Source organism: Hesperophylax consimilis, chromosome 17, assembly GCF_061612785.1.
Source record: "Hesperophylax consimilis isolate HC1 chromosome 17, BYU_Hcon_1.0, whole genome shotgun sequence".
Taxonomy (NCBI): Eukaryota; Metazoa; Arthropoda; class Insecta; order Trichoptera; family Limnephilidae; genus Hesperophylax; species Hesperophylax consimilis.
The window spans coordinates 18,672,343-18,694,111 of NC_142852.1; the positions used below are offsets into that span (position 1 = coordinate 18,672,343).

The 21,769-nt window shown below is 32.8% G+C and overlaps 2 protein-coding genes and 1 long non-coding RNA gene across 3 annotated transcripts in view; 1 reads left to right on the plus strand and 2 right to left on the minus strand.

The window, feature by feature from the left end:
• Window positions 1-14,499, minus strand: part of LOC149416143 (cholesterol 7-desaturase nvd 1-like) — a 28,370-nt gene extending 13,871 nt beyond the window's left edge. The window contains exons 1-2 of the mRNA XM_089641883.1: window positions 14,451-14,499; window positions 1,699-2,020 (exon numbers count right to left, since the gene is read on the minus strand). Coding sequence (XP_089498009.1) covers window positions 1,699-2,010 — 312 coding nt within the window. The 5' untranslated portion in view covers window positions 2,011-2,020; window positions 14,451-14,499. The remainder of the gene's footprint in view (window positions 1-1,698; window positions 2,021-14,450) is intronic.
• On the minus strand, window positions 12,950-16,464 carry LOC149416144 (uncharacterized). The gene is made up of 3 exons (XM_089642061.1): window positions 16,223-16,464; window positions 14,361-14,538; window positions 12,950-14,089 (listed from the first exon to the last, which is right to left on the minus strand). The coding sequence occupies exons 2-3, from the start codon at window positions 14,515-14,517 to the stop codon at window positions 13,152-13,154; spliced, it is 1,095 nt and encodes a 364-aa protein (XP_089498187.1). The 5' UTR covers window positions 14,518-14,538; window positions 16,223-16,464; the 3' UTR covers window positions 12,950-13,151.
• Window positions 16,465-17,289: 825 nt separating this feature from the next.
• Window positions 17,290-21,484, plus strand: LOC149416145 (uncharacterized). The gene is made up of 3 exons (XR_016303652.1): window positions 17,290-17,351; window positions 19,158-19,434; window positions 20,243-21,484. It is a non-coding gene; the product is annotated as an uncharacterized LOC149416145 (long non-coding RNA).
• Window positions 21,485-21,769: the final 285 nt, after the last annotated feature.

Consider the following 21,769-nt stretch of genomic DNA (forward strand, 5'->3'; position numbering starts at 1 on the left):
ATCATTTTAAAAAATAATATATATATTTTTAGGGACTTAAAACTTACAGTAAGAGAAATATATTATAAATCAGTAGAAATTCGGAATGCGGGGGTTTAATGTTCCGCTATAAGCTTCAATTAGTAGAAGATTATTCTTTCCAGAGCACGGTTGCGCTCGATAGCGAAGCCGATATTAACAAAAAAAAAATAATAAAACGCACTACGATGGAAACAACGCCGGGTGTTGTCTATTTATCGACATTCTTGGGAATACATTAAAAAGCATAGGTTTATTAGCATTGGCATTTAGACTTGCCTTTCGCTAGAGATTCTGCATTTTTCAATGTTTACACCATACAATCCCAACTGAATCCCAACTTTCTGGAGCCAGTGAGACTATGGTATCCTCAAAAATTGCGGTATGTTGTGAGGTTATGTTAGGCTAGGTTAAATATATTAAGGTAAGGTGGGTTATTTATTTATTTAGAATAACAATAGAGTATGTAAGAGACAATATATATGAATGTGAATGAAGAAAGTAAAGTGTGATGAAAAAGAGTTTTGTTGCGGTCTATCCTATCTGCTTACCCCTGCGGTGAAATGGCGTGATGGTTAGTAAGTTAGAATAAGTAATATTTGATTAGATCAGGCTATGTTAGGTTCGGTTATTTATGTTTACGCTAGGCTAGAATAGATTAGATTTTTTGTAGATTAAAATCGTTACATACGACGGACGAATGTGGATATACAAGGTGTCTGGAACCTATTGTTAAAAGCAGAAAGCTTTTTACAAACGGGAATGGTGATGATCTGGCTTGTAAGCCACACAGACTATCAGGGAATAATTAATTCCCTATGAAAAAATGGGTTGGTTACAAAATTCACTCTCGAGGAAACGTAACAAATCATCCAGCCACCAAATGGATAAAAACAGAGAACTCACCGAATACATCACTCGCATTGAGATTGGCAGCGATTTCTTAATCTCCACATTCGGCAGCGGACGGCAATCAGCACAATAACACTTGAATTCGCACCATTAAATAATGATCTGTCAAGACCAGCTCTCAAGAGAGTAGAATTTAGAATGAAATTGAATTAACACATTGTAATTCTAAAAGTACTGTCACTTTTCTTGTGACAAAAATATTTGAAATCAGAAGATGACAATCAGGACTAGTGGTGCCCTCTCTTGTCAAACAATATAATTCGGATTAATCCAGCTGCTTTATGCATAGGTGACTGCATTTCATTGTCACCCCCTGCAGAGCTAAATCTATGCAAGAATTTCCAGAGAGGTCTATAATATCACTTTTTTTATTTTTAAGTTTATCTTTTCCAGGGAATAAATCGACAACGAAATGCAAATTTAGATTTTTTTCTGCCAGGTAAATCAGCACAGTGGCAATTCAGCACACTTTTGAAAAGTCATTAAGAATGATGTCCTGTGAACCTAAACTGACACAATCGCAGTTTCTTCACTTTTCATGACTTTATGTCACTTTTCAAGAGTATGTTCAGGTGCCACTGTGCTGTGTTGTACAGTGTTCTTATAAAATTCAAATTTGGCCTAAAAATTCCATATTTGGACTCGATTTACTCAAAACGAAAGCCCAAAGTTCTACCACAAATTCCAATGAAATTGTGTACATACATTCACCAGTAGTTGCTCCGGACCCAATGCATATTGTACATTTCAAAAATATATTATAATTACCTTAACAAAGTCATAAGGTACGTAGACTTTCTTGTATAAATACACAAGTGTTACAAGAAGCAGGAACAAACCGAAGAGATTCAATCCGAGGAACTGCGCAATTGAAGACAACGCGTTGCAGATTAGGACAACGCTGGTCACCGTTAGATCAACTAGCCTCTTTAAAGTCAAAAGTTGACCTGAGGACAACGTTGACCATTTGTTAAAATCCAGATCTTCACATGCAGTCAATTCAGAACATGAAGGAAGTTCTAAAATGTCATTGATACATGTTTGTATGCAGGTAACGTTTGGGTTTCCCTGTTTTGCCATGTTGATGTATCTGCAAATAAAAAAATGTATTTAAAAATCTTCAAATGTTAAACGAACTAAATTGGTTGACAGTGAAACAAATGCTGATCTTAAACGTGACGATATTTATACATAAAATAATAAAAAACGTATTACGAAAATACACAATTTTAATTTTATACAACAATTCACACGGAGTCAAACAGCGCCTTTCGCTATGTTAGGAGTTTTGTATTATCAGCTCTTTGGATTTTCAATTGGATCGCTCCAATTGTGTCTGTACAGGGCCGGTTCTGCTTTCAGAAACATAATACTAGACGTACAGTGAAATTAGTATACCAAATAGGACAAAGTATAATACACAATATCAATCACTAGATATTATAAAAGTAATTGTATAAAATCAGAAACGAGTGCCGGTACGATCAAGAGAGTTAAATGGTGTGGTAGCCCTCTATCCGTCATCCATGAAGAAGGTTCCTATTTTTACCTGGAGGGCGTGCTTTTGAAGATATAAGGGCTGGAAGTTTCGCCCTCTAGAAATTTCTACAACAGTCCAGAACATTAGAGAGTATTCAAGAGCATTCCACAACATTCCAGAACATCCCGGAACATTCTGGAATGTTGTGAAATATTCGGGAATAGCTTGAAATGCTCGGGAACATCCAAGATCATAGTGAACAAAAAATGAGATTACAGACCGTTTCCTGATAAATTTTAAGTAAATTTGTAATCGTGACACTAAATTTTTATCTCTAAATAGTACAAAACAAAGTCACTCTGTTTGTGCGCTTAGTTCTTCTAAATTAAGGAACGGAGTTTGAAAAGGTTTTCATTATCATTTATTCAGGAAGGTTTGTTGCGTATAATACATGGAAATTATATTTATTGAAAGTAGAAAAACGTCTAGTCTAGAAAAGCTAGTCAGCACCAATTGATATATTCAAGTTGGATTGTAGCAGCGATTTTATTAAAAATAAAATGCAATTATTAATAAAAAATGTTATAATGTATGGATGAATTTAACAATAAATTAGATATTTGTGAACTTCGACGTACAAATGGCTAAAATAAAATATAAAGAAACTCACAAATTTTTTCCGCTTCCAAAAACGTTTTTCAATGTAATTAAAAATACTAATTTATAAGCTAACGTTTAACGTTTTTAATTAACAACGAAATTAACCATATTCATAAAAAATATTAAGAAAACAAAATTACTTATCCAAATCAATATATTGATTAATCTTTATAACGAATTGGTGTACATTATGAAAACCAAAAAATATGCTTTAGATAAATTGAAGGCTTTCCTATCGCTTCGCACGAGTAAAATACAAATAAATAAATAAATTACTCCATAAAAAATTTAAATGCAAACTCCTACAAAAAATATTTTTTCAACAGAAATGTATGAACGCATAGTACAGTTTTATAGCTAAAATTATCTGTGGCAGTTTCACTTGATTGACTTTTTTGCTTTCTTATAAAATTATTTTCAAAATAAGTAAAAACCAGTTTTTTGCTTTAAATCGAACGTTTCTAGACTCCGTTTGTCAAGCGATTTTAATGCCTATTACCTACGATATAAGGTATACTAAGAATATACACATTTTTGGCTTGTAGCTTCCTCTTAAGTAAACGATAAGGCAATATGCCCCTTATGCAAAAAAATGTATGTGAAATTATATCTACATTGATTTGTAAATAAACTGGTCATAAACGCAATAAACATTTATATTTTTTTAATCAAGCGCCAGTAAGAGATGGACGGTAAAATGAATCTTATAAAGTACTGAACACTTGAAAATAATAAGCAAAATTGTATGCATGACACAAAGAGGAAATTAAAAAAATATATTGAATTTTAAATAGAACACGAATATTTGAATATAGAACACGCATTCGAATGTTTATATTTGAAATAGGAATACCACATACACTAGCACACCTATCGGCCGATAGATAGAAACTGCTCGATAAAATAACCGAGCGGCAGGTTTTGAGTTACAATTTAACCCTTTGAATGCTACTGTCTTTATATTTTTATAATTCAAAATTCTAAATTCAAAAAAATATTTACTGCACAAAAAAAGTACAAAGGGTATAACTTATAGGTTACATCCTATTTCTTCCAGCTAACCCAACAATTGTAATTGTAACTAATTAACCATCACGCCATTTCACAGCAGGGGTAGGCAGAGAGGAATGACCGCCACATAACTTGTGTCTCAACACACACCCCTTGCTTCATTCACATTCATCTCTCGATGGTCGTTGTGGGGATGAGAACAGTTGGTAATTATAAAACGATTGCTCACAGCGTGGTCTCTCACAGGTATTATAAAACGATCGCCAACAGCGTGGTCTCTCACAAGCATTATAGAAAGGTCGCTAACAGCGTGGTCTCTCACAGGTATTATAAAACGATCGCCAACAGCGTGGTCTCTCACAAGCATTATAGAAAGGTCGCTAACAGCGTGGTCTCTCACAGGTATTATAAAACGATCGCCAACAGCGTGGTCTCTCACAAGCATTATAGAAAGGTCGCTAACAGCGTGGTCTCTCACAGGTATTATAAAACGATCGCCAACAGCGTGGTCTCTCACAAGCATTATAGAAAGGTCGCTAACAGCGTGGTCTCTCACAGGTATTATAAAACGGTCGCTAACATCGTGGTCTCTCACAGGCATTATAAAACGGTCGCTAACAGAGTGGTCTCTCACACGCATTATAGAACGGTCGCTAATATCGTGGTCTCTCACAGGCATTATAGAACGGTCGCTCACATCGTGGTCTCTCACAGGCATTATAAAACGGTCGCTAACAGAGTGGTCTCTCACACGCATTATAGAACGGTCGCTAACATTGTGGTCTCTCACAGGCATTATAAAACGGTCGCTAACAGAGTGGTCTCTCACATGCATTATAGAACGGTCGCTAACTCGTGGTCTCTCACAGGCATTATAAAACGGTCGCTAACAGAGTGGTCTCTCACACGCATTATAGAACGGTCGCTAACATCGTGGTCTCTCACAGGCATTATAAAACACGTCGAACCGTAGACCTAGGTCCAAATATTTTTTTAACTCATCAGTAACCGATAAAACCACTTTTTCCCCACTTTTATCAGTGACTAGTTTCCTTGTAATACGAGTTTCCAGACGCCGTGTACAGTATAATGTATTTTTGCAATAGACAAAAACGTTTCAACCTTCTTCTTTCTTACCCTTCTTCAACATACCCCATTTGGTAATATCATAGATCCACTGGGTCTCGACAGTTGGGATTCTTGTATCGTATTTACATTTAAAAGAATATCGTTATACGATCCATCTTCATGTGCGTAAATTTGGTAAACTTTTGGGCGTTGTCCGGAGCCGAAGGGATCGAAAACGCTCCTCGAAGCACCCTCCATTGAAATACCAGTACAACCAGCGAATAATTCTCACACGACGTCTGTGCTCCAAATACTGCAATCCGTTTACATTATTATTCGATAAAACATTAAAACTTGAAAAGTAGTCCACCGATACCGCTGAAAATTTCAAAGTTTGTTCTTATTAGTGCCAGGAGTGTTTAGAGATTTTTTTGAATGGTTGAATAAGTCGGGGGCGCCGAGGAATACTTAATGCAATATATCTGCACTGGAATGAGATACGGAATCGATGTAATGTAGTTTTTAACAGTAACATTGTGGTATACAGTAGTGAATGGTGTAAGAAATCGGAGATGTCCGAGAAAGACATTAGAAAATATGCAAAACATTAGGGAATCCACTAGTTATTAATATTTGTTTTTACTTTGTATTTATTTGTATTTAATATTTCCTAAAAGTGAAGAAAATTTATAAGAAAACCAATTTTAGTATGGAGAAAGATAAAAATGAAATCACTTTTATATAATTTGTTTTTTACTTTTTTACATAATTCTTGTTATCATTTTCTTAGAAATTTTATTAAACGATTTTACGGTTATTATTTTGGTTATGATTTTTTTTTATTTGACCTGTGACCATAAAATAATTAAACTCTGAAAGACTCCGACATTACGTATTCTTTGACGCATGTCTTGCTCAAGCAGCCTGGGTACATTTAGTACGAAGGTTTTTATACATCATTTCAATGTAGCAAAAAATACCACAAAATCAAAGTCTGTGTGTGGGTAGTGTAGTGATTATTATCTGCGGTTTAAAAATAAAACGTAAAATATTTGATAATAAAATACTTTGTATACAACACCATTTAAGCAAAAAATAATCAACATATTTCGAAATCAATGGTTTCTTCGTAAGTGAAATGAAAATTGACAAATTTAAAAACAGACTAATAAGTACCTTCAGTCAAAAGTATTATACAGGCTTTTCCAATAAGAGATGTTATTTTGATATTCAATCGGAAAAGATCAATGGTTTCGTAGCTTGTGTGGCATGTAGCGCCATCTTGTTGAAAGTAAACGTTTTCCAGATTAATACCATCCAATTCCGGCCATAAAAAATCATTATTCATCTCTCGATAGCGCAAACCATTCACTGTAACTGTTGTTCCAGCCTCATTTTCGAAAAAGTAAGGTCCAATGACTCCACCGGACCATAAACCGCACCAAACAGTCACATGTTAAAGAAAGAGAGGCTTTTCAACAATAACTCTTGGGTTTTGCGAGCCCCAGATGCGACAATTTTGTTTGTTGACGAAGCCACAGAGGTGGAAATGGGCCTCATCACTCAAAATGATTTGCATTTGATTCACTCAAGTGAATTTTAATAATTTCAATGCGTTATTGAAGCGTATATCGTTCAATTTTATTAATGGCGTAGTTTTTACTTGTCAAATGTCAAAAAATAACAGCTTAAAAAGTAACATCTACCGAAATAGCGGGCTATTCAAAATAACGCCTCTTATTGGAAAAACCCTGTACTATGCGGTATTTAAATATGATTTGCATTACCTAGACAGAAGTCCTGAGGAAAATAGAATGCTGTGTAGAAGGTATTATTAAGGAAAGGAAAGAGAGAAAATTCCAAAAGGATAAAGGTATGAGGTATGAGTAGGAATATAGGGATCACTGTGTCCAGGAGTGACGGACGAATGACCTATGCGGCGCAAAGTGACGGGTTAAGAGACACCAGTTGGAGAGGTCAAAAGGCCTCTCCCGATCTGGCACCCCACGCAGTTGGTGGACAGCGCATGCTGAACAAACCTCACCCGATGAGCCCGGCCACCCATGCCAAATGAAGCGCATCACTTCGGATGACTTAGTATAGATGATACAGCTGTTTGCCGCCTAAGATATTATTATTATTTATTTATATATACGCCTAAGAAGGCTTTTACATAGAAGTGATACATGATGCAGCACAATAAAAGAATATGTATTATACAGGAGATATTGACAGTAAATAGTTGTAATCCATTTTAAAGAAGGTAAAAAATACACACTTGTAAAATTGTGATTACAAGTAAAATGAGAAAATATTAAAAAATATGAAGCAATATTAGTAAAACGTAAGAGTAACATAAAGTAAAAAAAAATTACAACAACACTACATATAAGATTATACTTTATATTTACATTTTTTTACATTTTAAATATATTTATTAATCTGTTAACCGGGCGGGACGTATATATACGTCAAACGTAAACAGTATCGGGTACGGGTAGGACGTATAAATACGTCCTTGAAATATATGTTGCGCCCTGGAACGAGCGGGACGTAGATTTCCGAACATATCACACGGAAATTAAGTTTTTAATTTTTACACATTTAAATTTTTGAAACTCAATGTTTCTCTTTATCTGTGTGCTTTTATTTATTGTTCTGTAATTATAACCTTTTTTTATATTTTTTTGTAATCTTTATAATTGTTTGTAAATATTCTATTTTTTTAATTCAATTTTTTCACTTTTTTTGATGCATAAATAAAAATAAAATTAAAATAAAATTAACGTCCACCGGGCGTGACGTATTGATACGTCCTGGTGAAGGAGTTCGCGCCCGTTATATGCTGCGTAATTCAAAACTGAACTCCCCGGTTAACAGGTTAAATAATTAATCAATTTACAGAGTATTGTCAATAATGTTAACAAAGATAATTCATACAATTTGTACAATTAGTTTTCACTGCTTTGATTTTTTAATGTTGCTCTTCTATAGAAGCTGGCGCTTGTGTCTAAAAGAGTGGTAAGTATCAAGATGACGAATATTTAGTGTTTGTAATTATGAATATTAAAATTTATAATTAATTACAAAGATAGTTTCATCATTTTGGTATTTTTACATGAACTTCTCTTAATATTAATCTAATTGCTTTTAGTAGGTGTTTATCGTTTTCTATTGTTCTGAATTTTTTTTATTAAAATATTTGTCATATTATAATTACATTAAAAATACAATACAATAGCAAGGCATTGCCAATAACTGTAGAAAAGGCGGCCAATAACTATAGCAAGGCATGGCCAATATCTGTAAAAAGGGCGGCCGATAACTATAGCAAGACATGGCCAATTATTATAGTACTACGATTGTTCTGTTAATAAATAATATTATTTTAAACTGTTTACACCTATAGGTTGGTAATATATGTCTTAATGCGTGTTGATAATTAATTATCTCTTGACATTGCTGCGTTATGTAAGAATTAAAGCGGAATTAAATTCAGTTATTGGCCGCCCTTCTTACAGTTATTGGCCATGCCTTGCTGTAATTATTGGTCGCCCTTTCTACAGTTATTGACCATGCTTTGCTATAGTTATTGGCCACCCAAAATATTTTAAAATACATTTGCTTTACATTCCTAAATAGTTGATCTTTAGTCATTCTTTGGTTTACCAGTATTTTAAACGTAATTATAATATGAAAAGTTATTTATTTTAATAAAAATAAAGTTTAATAATAATGACGCAAAAAATGTACAAGACATTACTGAAAAAAAGGAAAAAGACGAATGATAACTTAAGTGCTGCTAGATTCTGTTAGTAATTGAATAAATATTTTCTTTGCCCATCATTGTTTTTGCAATCTTTGCACTTTAGGTATGAACCTGTTTTTATACGTCTCTCATACATTCGATGTTATTTTACATCAATTCTGCCATCACCGTCATCTGTAGGATGAAACTTTGAAGTTTGCGCCAGTGCTGGATCGGACCGATCGTTATTGATTGTTGTAGATACGTTGATTGGATTTTTCTTATTTTTATTGTTTTTCTTTATCTTCTCTTCCAGTACTTTTAATGTTTGTAGTCTTGAAATTTTTGCCTCCTTACTCCTTACCCTATTGCTTATTTTAACGTCTTTAATCTTTTTTGTCTTCCTTTATTTTCCAACTACTCTTGGTACTATTACTGCAAAAATATAATAAGCAGTAATTATTGTTGATTGAGGTACATATTGAATCGTTTGGCGGGTTGGAAATAAGCCAACATAGCTCAGTGGTTTCAGAGCACCTGACTGGACATCAGAAGGCAATGGTTCAATTCCCGTTGGCGGCATTTATTTTTACTCGGGAGACATTTTCAATTTGTATTTATATTTCAGGCTATGCATAAAAACTTGTCTCATAAACATTGGTTTATCATTAAAAAATAATAATATTTGTCAAGTCACAAATATTTCACCACTAAATGAAGATATTATATGTCTCTACGCCATCTAGTGAGATATTTAGCACTAACAAAGCCTTTCCTACAAAAATAAAGTTGGTTGTTTACAGGTGCAAAAAATATAATAAGCAGTAATTGTTGATTGAGGTACTAGTACATATTGAATGATTTAGCGGGTTGGAAATAAGCCAACATAGCTCAGTGGTTTCAGAGCACCTGAACGGACATCAGAAGGCAATCGTTCAATTCCCGTTGGCGGCATTTATTTTTACTCGGGAGACATTTTCAATTTGTATTTATACTTCAGGCGACTAATTGTTGCTAAAATTATTTGTTATCCTTTATGCTATGCATAAAACCTTGTCTCATAAACATTAGTTTATCATTAAAAATAATAATATTTGACAAGTTAAAAATATTTCACCAATAAATGAAGATATTATATATCTCGACGCCATCTAGTGGGATATTTAGCACTAACAAAGTCTTTCCTACAAAAATAAAGTTGGTTTTTTACAGGTGCAAAAAATATAATAAGTAGTAATTGTTGATTAATTGGAAATAAGCCAACATAGTTCATTGGTTTCAGAGCTCCTGACCGGACATCAGAAGGCACGGGTTCAATTCCCGTTGGCGGAATTTATGTTTACTCGGGAGATATTTTCATATTGTATTGATATTTCAGGCGACTAATTATTACTTATAATTATATAATAATGAATAAGATTATTAAACAAAAATAAAAGTTCCATTTATTCCAAGAGTCTAATTTATCAAATCAGACATTTTAATTTCTCCAGAATTAGACAAATTTAAACAAAATAAATCTCATAGCGTAATCTAACAGAGACTAATCTCAAAAAAGAATTAGTGGGTTTTTTATAAAAAGCAAGTCATGGTGATTTAATGTATAACGTAAATGTAGCTAGAACTATCTATATATGACTAATACTGCGAAATACGTAATGCAATTAACTAAAATGAGCCAGTTTCAAACTCAACTTTTAAACAAAAATTTAAAACAGAAAAAAGATAAAGTCGCTTCTAGGACTTGAACTGATTTACGATGAAGATAATGTCAGTGGTTCTTATGCGAAGTAGGATACAGTTAAAATATGACCGAAGGAGAAATGGTCCCATTAGCTCAGTTGGTAGATCAACGCCATGGCAAGTATCTTTTTTCTGATTGAAATTTTCGTTTAAAAATCGTTAAAATTGTCTTCAATAATGAATTATAAATGATACAAATTAAATTTAAAAAATAATAATCATTGTTGAAAAAAAAAATCATGAAATATGAAATTTTCTGTGGAAGTTTTAAACAAAACATAAAGCTACATGATACCTACCTATTAATTTTTTAAAAGAGTTTAATTAACGTTTTATATAAATTAATTCATAATCTAAACAAGTCTATTTAAATTATACATATTCGTCAGAACTTTTGATTAAAGAATTTAAAGTCAGAAAACTAAATACGTTATAATTATACAATGCAGCATTATAAATTTACAACGATAAAATTCTAAATAAAAGGCACAATTTAAAAAAGAGAAAACTCTGAAAAACATCAATTATATCGGTACGATTTGAAATTTTAAACCGCCAAAAGTATTAAAATGATTTGTTTTTGGGGTACTACGCCGTGTTGCGGTACCTCCTTCTTAAGCTAACGTTTTGGACAGCATTGCAGTGTCCATCGCCACATTTTCCCTGCTGGTAGACACTCAATACTCTCCGAAAGGAGGTAGTGCAACACGGCATAATACCCCAAACACAAATCACTTTAATCAATTATATCAATTTCAAATTTTAAATGCCAATATCTTGGAGTATAGTTTTTTAAAACATTTCTACAAAGTATCAGAAAAAGAAATAACAACAAATATTTTAAATTTCATCTCAAAAACATACTTAAAATATAAACTAAATACTTTGATCATACTAATAAAGAAATAATGATAATAATAAATTCTCTGAAGTGTGTTTTTGCGGTGAACCCCGATTACAGAGATGAGAAATTGTGTTTATTTAAGACAAACTTACATTATAATAATATCAGCACATGCCATTAAAACAGAAAAAAATTATTAACAATATGTCATTAAAATTTCGGGTTTATAATGTACGCGACGGAAAAATCCGGTCAAAGAGTAACCTGAAATTCCCATTTTCTACGTTTGTGTATAGAATCAGCACAAAATGTTTCATACAAACAAATCATCACATAAAATGATTTGTAGATCATTTACAAATATTCTAATAGATTGAATTTAAGTTCACTGTTTTGATAGCGGTAAACATCGATTGAACTATGCTTATTACTTAGTCTGTGTAGCAGAATACGAGACATTATAAAGACAAGTCAGTTTTGTCTTACATAGTTAAAATTTAAAGTAAAGAAATAGGAAGCAATCAATCCTGATAAGGAGCATGAGATTCCACGTGAAGGTGAGGGCACCGTCCAGGGTGATTGAAGTCCAATAAAAACACAGGACGACATTTAACAAGTTATAAGTATATTGTAGTAATAAAAAATATACAATATTTTTCCCCCGTGGAAATACAATAATACTGCTAACCATTAAAATGTAATGTTCTAATCTAGATAAGCCGTGTAATTCGAAGATCTGGTTGGCAGCATGCGGGGCCGGATGGCCTTCACACAGATCAGGCCCGTCAGGTAAACCGATGATGTCATGTCAAGTGCTAGGAGCCGCTCTCCAGCGCGAAGCTCTGGTGGCGATGAAAGGACGGGGAACCCGTCGCAATAAATGAGTTAATGACTGCCAAACTAAGTCAGCTACTAGACATTTCCAATGCATAAGATGTCGGTAGTTTTCTAAAGATCTGCACCAGAATTCATAAAAAATAACCCGATAAATCCGGGGGTGGCGATCAACTCAAGGATATGGCAAGTATGTGACCCGATGGATGAGGTAAACTTCACGAACAGCGATCAACTGGGCCATCCATTACAGCGTTTCTCTTCCGCCATTACAATTGTGACACAATCGAAGACTTCAACTAAAAAACCACTGACTTTTATCAACAATTCAATTACTTGCAACCGTACACTTCAATACGAATTTAAACCACTTTCTAATTGAAATCGAATTATTGTTATGACAAGTCAAAAGCACACAGTTGCCCAAACCGTGCCCGTTCATAAAGTGCTGACACCGGAATCGGAAACAACTCATCCGTTTGTTTAAAGTTGCCAACTTATACCAAAGGCATTTGGTGAGAAATAAAAATAAATGTCTTATAGTAGATTACTAACGTGATGACGGGGCGAGTTAGAACAAGTACATATACATATAAACTTATTCTAACTCGCCCCGTTTATATATATATATATATATAAATAAATATATATATAAATTAGTATGTATATAAATAAAATACGTTATTTAATTAATGAAGCGGTGTTTTTCTAGCATTTTTTTCAATTAGTGGAAGTATGCAAGTTGGTCTAAAATTTGTATTTATTTTAGAGTTCTTTCCGTACTTTTATCAATTCGGTTTTGAGATATTTTTAAAATACTTTCGCGAAAATGTTTATTTTTTGTAATTTCGTACTGTATGTGATGTAAAGTGCTGTAGCAAGTGTCCTATTAATTCTGACTTTTGGGAACATGAATAATCGCAGTAAGAACATAAAACTGGTTTTCCCTCAGTATGGGTGCGGATGTGTTTCATTAAGATTGACTTTCGTGAGCAAGAAAAATCACAATACAAACATTGAAATCGTTTTTCCTTTGTATGAGTGCGAACGTGTGATGTTAAGTTTGATTTCCACGTACAAGAATAATCACAGTACTTGCATGAAAATGGTTTTTCCTTTGTATGAATTCGAATATGACTTATTAGGGTTGACTTCTGTGAACATGAATAATTACAGTAAGAACAGGAGAATGGTTTTTCTTTAGTATGAGTACGAATGTGTCTTCTTAGGTTTGAATGGAATGAACATGAATAGCCACAGTAAGAACATGAGAACGGATTTAGCTTAGTATGGATACGAAGGTGTGATATTAAGCTTGATTTAAGTGAACACGAAAAATCACAATAAGAACATGAGAACGGTTTTTCCTTATTATGAACGCGAATGTGGGACTCTAAGCTTGACTTTCGTGAACTTGAATAAGTACAGTAAGAACATGAGAATGGTTCGTCCTTAGTATGAGAGACAATGTGTGTCATTAAATTTGACTTCTGTGAACATGAATGATTACAGTTAGAACATGATAATGGGTTTTCCTTAGTATGAGTGCGAATATGTATTATTAAGTGATCATTCCGTGAAGATGAATAATCACAGAAAGAACAAGAAAATACATTTTTTTTAGTGTGTGTTTGAATGTGTGTAGTTAAGTGTGACTTCGATGTAAGTTTTCGGTCACATTCAGTGCCCGACAAAGAGTTTGAATTTTCTGGTCCTTTTTGGTTAGGTTTTTGTTGATTTGAATATATGTTATTCATTTTCATTGCTGCGCCTAAAAGAGATAATACATATTTTTTAATGTGCATACAATATTTATTTTACACGATGGGAATTTGTTCCCGCTTTGCTAATGTAATTACTTATCAGAAGGAATTATATTGAACAATATTATATCTTGCAACAATCGTTGTAATGTAAGTAATAAACAGCATCACAGTAATATATCAAATGATTATTATGACCGTCAACAAAAACTATGATCCCATTTTACAGCTACAATAAATTTTTCGATGAAAACGAGTTACTTGAATTCATGTTTTTACCCGTTGTCTTGTGAATGCTTTCAGTTTCGTCCAAGCATTCCTTTTTAACCTCAGTGAGATTAACATCTATTTCTCCGTATGATAGCCCACCTTCATCTTCTTCTTTGATCCCAGGTTCTGTCTTGATAGTAACTCTCTCTAAAATAGAATGCTCCATCGTGCCCAGAGCCTTGTTCTCCTGGAAACCAAAAGTATTTATCAATTCTTTACTTGGAATGAGTTTAGTTTCGGGGAGTGAGAAAGACTCAGACAACAATAAACTAAACAACCTCCCCGCGTAGAGGTTTTTCAATTAATAATCAACTTAGCACATGTATAGGCAAAACTATTTTTAATTTCTTATTTTTATACAAAAGTGCAATTTGATCGAAACTTTTAACTTTCTTGTAGGGGACAGTCCCGATTTATCAGAATCATTGGCAACTCTATTCAGAGAGGAATCTCAGGCAGTCTGTTGGTTAACATTATTTTCACGTCACCGTTGCGGATGTAATATCACATAGTAATTAATATACAGTAATTTTTCGTAATCTTGTTAATGGCAACCACACGAAAAGAAAAGTTGAAGCCGAGTGTTGCTTTTTTCAGGAGAATTGGAAAAACGAATATTCGTTTGATGAAGATTGAGGCAAATGTGTTCGTATTTAAATAGGGAAGCCAGAAACACATAGAAATAATCAATGTTCATCAGTTCACTTTGAAATCTCAACAAGCCGTTTTCACAAGGCCCAGACGTAACCAAGACAACAGTATTCAAGGAAGTTATACCTCGACTGAACCAAATTTCTTGTACTGTGGTGACATTAACATAAACATATTGGATAGTAAAAATAATGTAATTACAGAATATCAAAATATACTCAGTGAAAATGGTTTAGAAAGTGTAATATTAGATGTGACTCGGAATGAAATATTGATTGGAAAAAATGTAAAATCATGTATTGATCATATTGCAATACTTAACCGCTATAACACTGTATTGTAACTAATAACATATCTGACCATTATTTAACGGGAGTAGCAATAGGGAAAGGGTACTTTATAAGGATTAAAAGTAAATAAGTTAGAAAAAAAATTATTAATATACCTTTGTATATTGAAAAGTTGTAAAAATTAGAGATTTTTTACAATCAAACTGAATGCTACTCAGTTTTGTAGGTCACTGTAAAATACAAATGTAAAAAACAACTGAATAAAGAAATTCTAAGAATAGAAAATAAAATGATAAAATAACCTTTTAGATTATTATATTTAAATAAACGTTAATATTTCAAAATTGCATTTTTTAAATTTTAAACATGAAAATGGTAGAAAAAAAAAACAAAATTTAATAATTAAAATTAAAACAAACAAAAAAATTCAGAGAATTGAAAATTCCAAAAGCACAGCTCTTTTATTAAAGGAATTTGCAAGAAAATCGTTTCACTTATCTTGTTCAAGCAATTAAAAATGTACGCATTCTTAGCAATAATCTTCATAAATATAGAACACAAGTAACGCGTATGAGCATATATTATTAATATGTGATTAATAAATGCATCGGGAGCATACCCTAACCTTAAAATACATTTCCTTTCCTCTCCACTTTATATACTTATTAGTTTGAATATACTGAATATATTTAAATATACAGAAGTTACTTTAACATACAAAAATTTTCTGGATTAGCTTTATATGCATAATCTATCAATGTATTACGTAAGATATTAGCTTTATATGCATAATCTATCCTTGTATTACGTAAGATATTTGTTTATTACAGAAAAATATAAATAGGTGACACATAATATTATTTACAGTCTTAAGGTAGTTGTAAAGACTAAAGAGAATACCTCCCTATTCAATGAGTAGTAGGTACTTACGGCCGGATTAAACTCTGTTGGTGATACCGAGAATGTGCGTCTGGGTCAAATATATCTTATCTCTGTCGCTCACAATGTGCGGGTAAATTAAAATATTGATACTTCTGTATGTGGTTTAAACTTATAACCTGCAACCAACACTCTTACTTTTGCCAAAATTAATAGTAATCGTCAAGAATCAAGTACGCATTCTGCTGATGCATTCAATAACCGCGTGGATTTTCTAGGTTACACTATGACACTATTTGCTCTGACACACGTCGGATGGGTTCTTTAGAAGCGGTGTTACCAGCGTATAAAATATGACCACTCCTCAAAACAATTATAATCAATTCATTGTAGTACTTACTTTGATTTAATGACTTCTAATACATGAAATAAATAAATGCTTACTAACTTATAAAGTTGCTTTATGTCATGCGTAGTATGTTTAATTTTTCTGTGTATTTTGTTTTGTTTACGAATACATTTAAATCTTCTTTGTGCTATTCAGAGTCTTGTTATATTGTTTTGTGAGTAAGTTTTAAATTTTTCAAATTGTCTAATTATTTATTTATTGCGTTGGCATAGTTTGAAATTTATCTCGGTTCTTTTCAGCATTACATTTATTGTATACCAGTCTATTTTTTAGTTTTTTTTTTTTAATTTGAGTAGTGAATTATTTGTTTCTTAAAAATTGGTCAAATTTCGTGTTTTTGGTGTTTATTGCTATTATATTTATGTGGTGATATATACTTATATATTATTTTAATGTGTACCATTTTTGCTGCCATAGTTTCATCAAAAACCCAAAAAATATTATAGGATGTTAAAACTGTATCAACAACACAAAAACAAAATTATAATAGTTCATTATGCAGCACTTTGCATTCAAATCATTTCCAAATTTTCTTATAGATGATTGTGCTTCAATACCATTCGTACGAAATCGCACTAATACTCTATCCAGAACTTGTAAACATTCAACAATCACTACAACTTGACACCGGGGTAAAAAGCCATAAAAAAAACCACACAAACTTTTATTTCACTATTTTGTCTTTTATGTTATTTGACTTTATCTATGACTTCATTTTACCTATCCGTCATCGTTTATTTTATTACCAACAAGTCGGAGCGATATGTTCAAGTACGTATAATTTGTCACTTTGTGAGCCTTTTATTAACTACGTCATATCAACAAAACTGCTAAAATTATAAAAATCGGTTTTTTATTGTAGTTCAACGTTTTGTTCCACGTCTTAAAGAAAAATGCCACATCTTGAACAAACGTAGTCAAGAATTGTATCTTTTTTGTTTTCGATATCTGCTAAACTGTCACTTTATACATTCATCCGGGTCTTACTACCACAAACATGCACTTATTTCTCCCCTTCATACAATTTGAAAGATATTCACCTCAATTCTCGACATATTTAAGAGATATCTGATTTTTTTATAAATTTAATTTAGATTAAATTTGATAATATTATTATTAAGTTCTGCAAGTGTTTTAGTTTTTTATTATTGTGACAGCTGTTTCGGCTTACAAGGCCATTTTCAAACTGTCACATTTTCAAACTCAGATATCTGAATGATGTTTTGATGTAATGAACATCGCATGGCATTGAGCTATTGCAAATATTTTTTAAATTCTTCTTATCGTTCACTTGTAAAATATGTTTGATGAACCTGTATTATTATGTTTACGCCATCGTCAATTTAAAAACTGGTATCTGATTTTTTTCTCTCATTTCTTATATATTACTAGCTGACGTGTACCCTGCGTCACTCGACTATTCTCTACTTTCTATAAATGTAATTTGAATGTATAATATGTAAACCTCCCGAAAGAAATTTTCTACATGATAGTGAAAACCCTGTCAAAATCCGTTGCGTTGTTTAGAAGAACTATGCGCAAAAACACTTATATATATACTATTTATAGATATATATTTGAATGCCGCTTTATATATACCACGTATTAAGCAAATTTATAAAGTTTTTCCTTCTATTTTGTTCTTACCTTAACATTTATGCAATGGATCTAGTAAAATACATATGTAAAGCCTATAAAGGCGTTTATAAAATAGAAAATAAATAAAGTATGAAGAGAACTAGATAACAAAGCAATTCATACTTTGCAAAGTGTCCAAAATTTTTTTTCATGCTAGTTTACCTATGTGTGCATACTTATTTCAAACTTTTGTCATTTTAGAATCTTTTGTGTGTGTCATGTGTCATGTCTCCTCAACGGCAAAAACATAGCTATTTATTGCTCATATAAACATTATGATTTATCAAATTATTATGAGCATTAATTACTCGTCTGAAATATCCATACAAATTGAAAATATCGCCCGAGTAAAAATAAATGCCGCCTATGGGAATTGAACCCGGGCTGGTTTGTCAGCTTTGTCTTAGCTGGTGGTCCAGAGCCAGGTGCTCTGGACCACCGAGCTAAGTCGGCTTATCCCCAACCCTGCAAATAAATCAATATGTACAAGGACAATTACTGCTTATTATGCTTTTTCATCTGTAAACAACCAAAATTTTTTTTTTGGAAAAAACTTTGTTAGTGCTTAATTTCCCACTAGATGGTGTCGAGATATATTATATCTACATTTGTTGGTGAAAGACTTAAAATATTATAATTTTTTAATGATAAACTAATGTTCATAAGACGAAGTTTTTATGTAAAGCACAAAGGATAGCAAATTATTATAAGAATTAATTATACGCCTAAAATATCCATACAATATAGGAGAAATTTCAAAATTGAATCTAAAAAATTAGTTTATCATTAAAAAATAATTAAAATTTATGCTGTCAAATTGTATAACATGAAAATCTTTAATCCTTTTTGAATTTATCCACATGCACACGTCGAACAGTTCATTGTCTCGATTTGACGTTCATGACAGTGCGATATGACTACGACTATTTCTTTTTCTAGAAGATTTTTCCGACATCAAAATCTGAAATGGATCTTGTGACCTCAGATGTCGGTGTCATAAAGTCTGAACCCGAAGAGGAGAATCCAATAATCCATTGTGAAGCAATATTGCAGAACGGTGATGTCAAACAGGAGACAGATGACGCTTCTGCGATCAAATGTGAGCAAGGGACTCTAGCGGAAGAGGAAAATGCGCAAGAACGTGACGCGTACTTGGACCATAGTGATATTAAAAAGAAATGTTTTATTGATTTAAAAAAGATAGAACAAAGTAGAGGTAAGTTTTTAAAAATTTAAATACACAATTTTTTTAATTACGTAGTAGCATATGGAAAAAGATAATCTTTCTACGGTTTTTCTTATTGCACCTTACGAGTGTTCCTAGGAAGGTTCCTGTGCTGTAGTTTTATTAAAATATCGTTTTTTTCAGATCTTACAACGGTTTTATATTAAATATTGTTTAATTCCTCTTTCTTGATTTCTATAAGCCAGGTTTTAATTTGTTTTGATACTTTGAATGCTTGCGACTGCAAAATACTTGAAGATTTATTTTGTTAGTGTCCTTATGGGAGCTTTTAGTATCTTTTTAATACCCCTTTGCGAGCTATTAACTTATAACTTATTTTTCTGGCACGATGTCATATTGGAGGTTGGTCTACCAGTCTAGTTGGTCTATCAGTTGGTCTACCTGCAGATCAGAACAACTCAGGATAAACGCGCTCGAACTAGTAACGTTGGTTCCACGTCGACGATCACTGTTCCCCTTGAATATTATTTGGTTCAGCTTGTGATATATTTTTTGACCACTCGACGAAGGATTTGTACTCTGTAGATCCATATTTCAATAGTATTTCTTTAAAGTCTTCTGTTTTAATACTGGGTAAAGTATCTTATTATATACCGTACGCAGAAGAATAAGGAAACATAAAAACAAACCGTCTTAACTGCTATAGATGAGTAGCTGAAAATAAATATTGCATGTTCTTGTAAACTAAATTTGGATTCACATTTTATCGGATTTTAAAAATTCGAACTTTTAACCAATAACTGCCGAATAACCTTGATTATATTGTGATTTTTTCCAGATTTCGTTTCGGTGAAATCCTCCATTAATGATACAAAAGACCTGCATTCAAAAGAACATGTCACAGCCAAGAAATTATTTTCGTGCCCTACTTGTACCTATAGTTGTAAGCTTAAAACCAATTTAGTTGTACATATTAGAACCCACACTGGCGAGAAGCCATTCTCGTGCTCGGAATGCACTGAAAGGTTCAGACAGAAAAAGGATTTAGTTTTTCATACTAGAACCCACACTGGAGAGAAACCATTCTCGTGTCCAGAATGCACTTATAGATGCAGCCAGAAAAGCTCTCTGGTATCTCATATTAGAACCCACACGGGAGAGAAACCATTCTCATGCTCAGAGTGCTCTTACAGATGCAGCCAGAAAGGCTCTCTGGTTTCTCATACTAGAACTCATACTGGAGAGAGACCATTCGCGTGCTCAGAGTGCGCATTCACGTGCAGTCGGAAAGATAACATGGATGTTCATGTTAGAACACATGCTGGAGAGAAACCATTTTTGTGCTAGGGATGCAACTTCTATTACAGTCGGAAAGATAAATTGTTAACTCGTCTTAGAACCCAAAGTTGAGAGAAATCATTCTGATTTCTGCACTTACCGGTGCAATAAAAAGTGTAATTTATGATATAATTTCATCAAAAACCGCTCTTGCATAAAAACATTCTCGTGCTCAGGGTAAACTTCAAATTTTAACAGTATAATAACATATTCGGATGCCAAATTTAGAAATTACAGTTCGCGCAGCCATTTGCTTAAAAAATCTGTTTCGTGACAAACGTATCCACTTTAAATTTTGTATTTTAAAGATTTCCTTTAATGATATTATTTATTAAAAGGTAATTTTCTGTACTTTAAATTCGCAGATAATTCGGAATCTTATTATATGAACTTGTTGATATCTTATTATATCAACTTGTTGATATCAACGCGTTGATATAATAAGCCCTGACGAAGCTTGAGCTAAGCGAAACCTGGTTGGCTGTTAATATTGATTCATAATAAAAGTGGTGTTTTACGAAGTGTATTTTTTTCATTTAATATATAATGTCACATCACAAAGTGTTTGCTTCCTTCGATAAAAACATATTTTTTGGTTGTCCCTCTCTAAACAAATATCCTCTCTTCTATCAAGCTTTATATAAAATTTGTGTCCCCTCCATTCAACATCTCATCTCTTCTTAGTCTGAACTCGACTCCATTTTCATTATGATTTTGAAATTTGCGTATTTAAATAAAATTAATATTTAAACCGATTCGACCGATCGGTGGCCGAGTTGACATCGCGTTTGGGTCCCACCCAGGCGTAGTGTGTTCAATTCCTCGGTTGGCTAAGTCGTCCATCACAACACAAGAAACATTTTCAGCTTACTGTAGTGGTAGTAGGGGATTTTCAAATATTGTCAGGTTATTTGTAACCTGCTTTCTCCCCCTAGGACTGCCTGGGAGCGGGTGACGACACCCCCCACCACAAAATGAGGTGCACATTTCACCATTTTCTTTGTGTCATAATTATTCATTTTTGCAG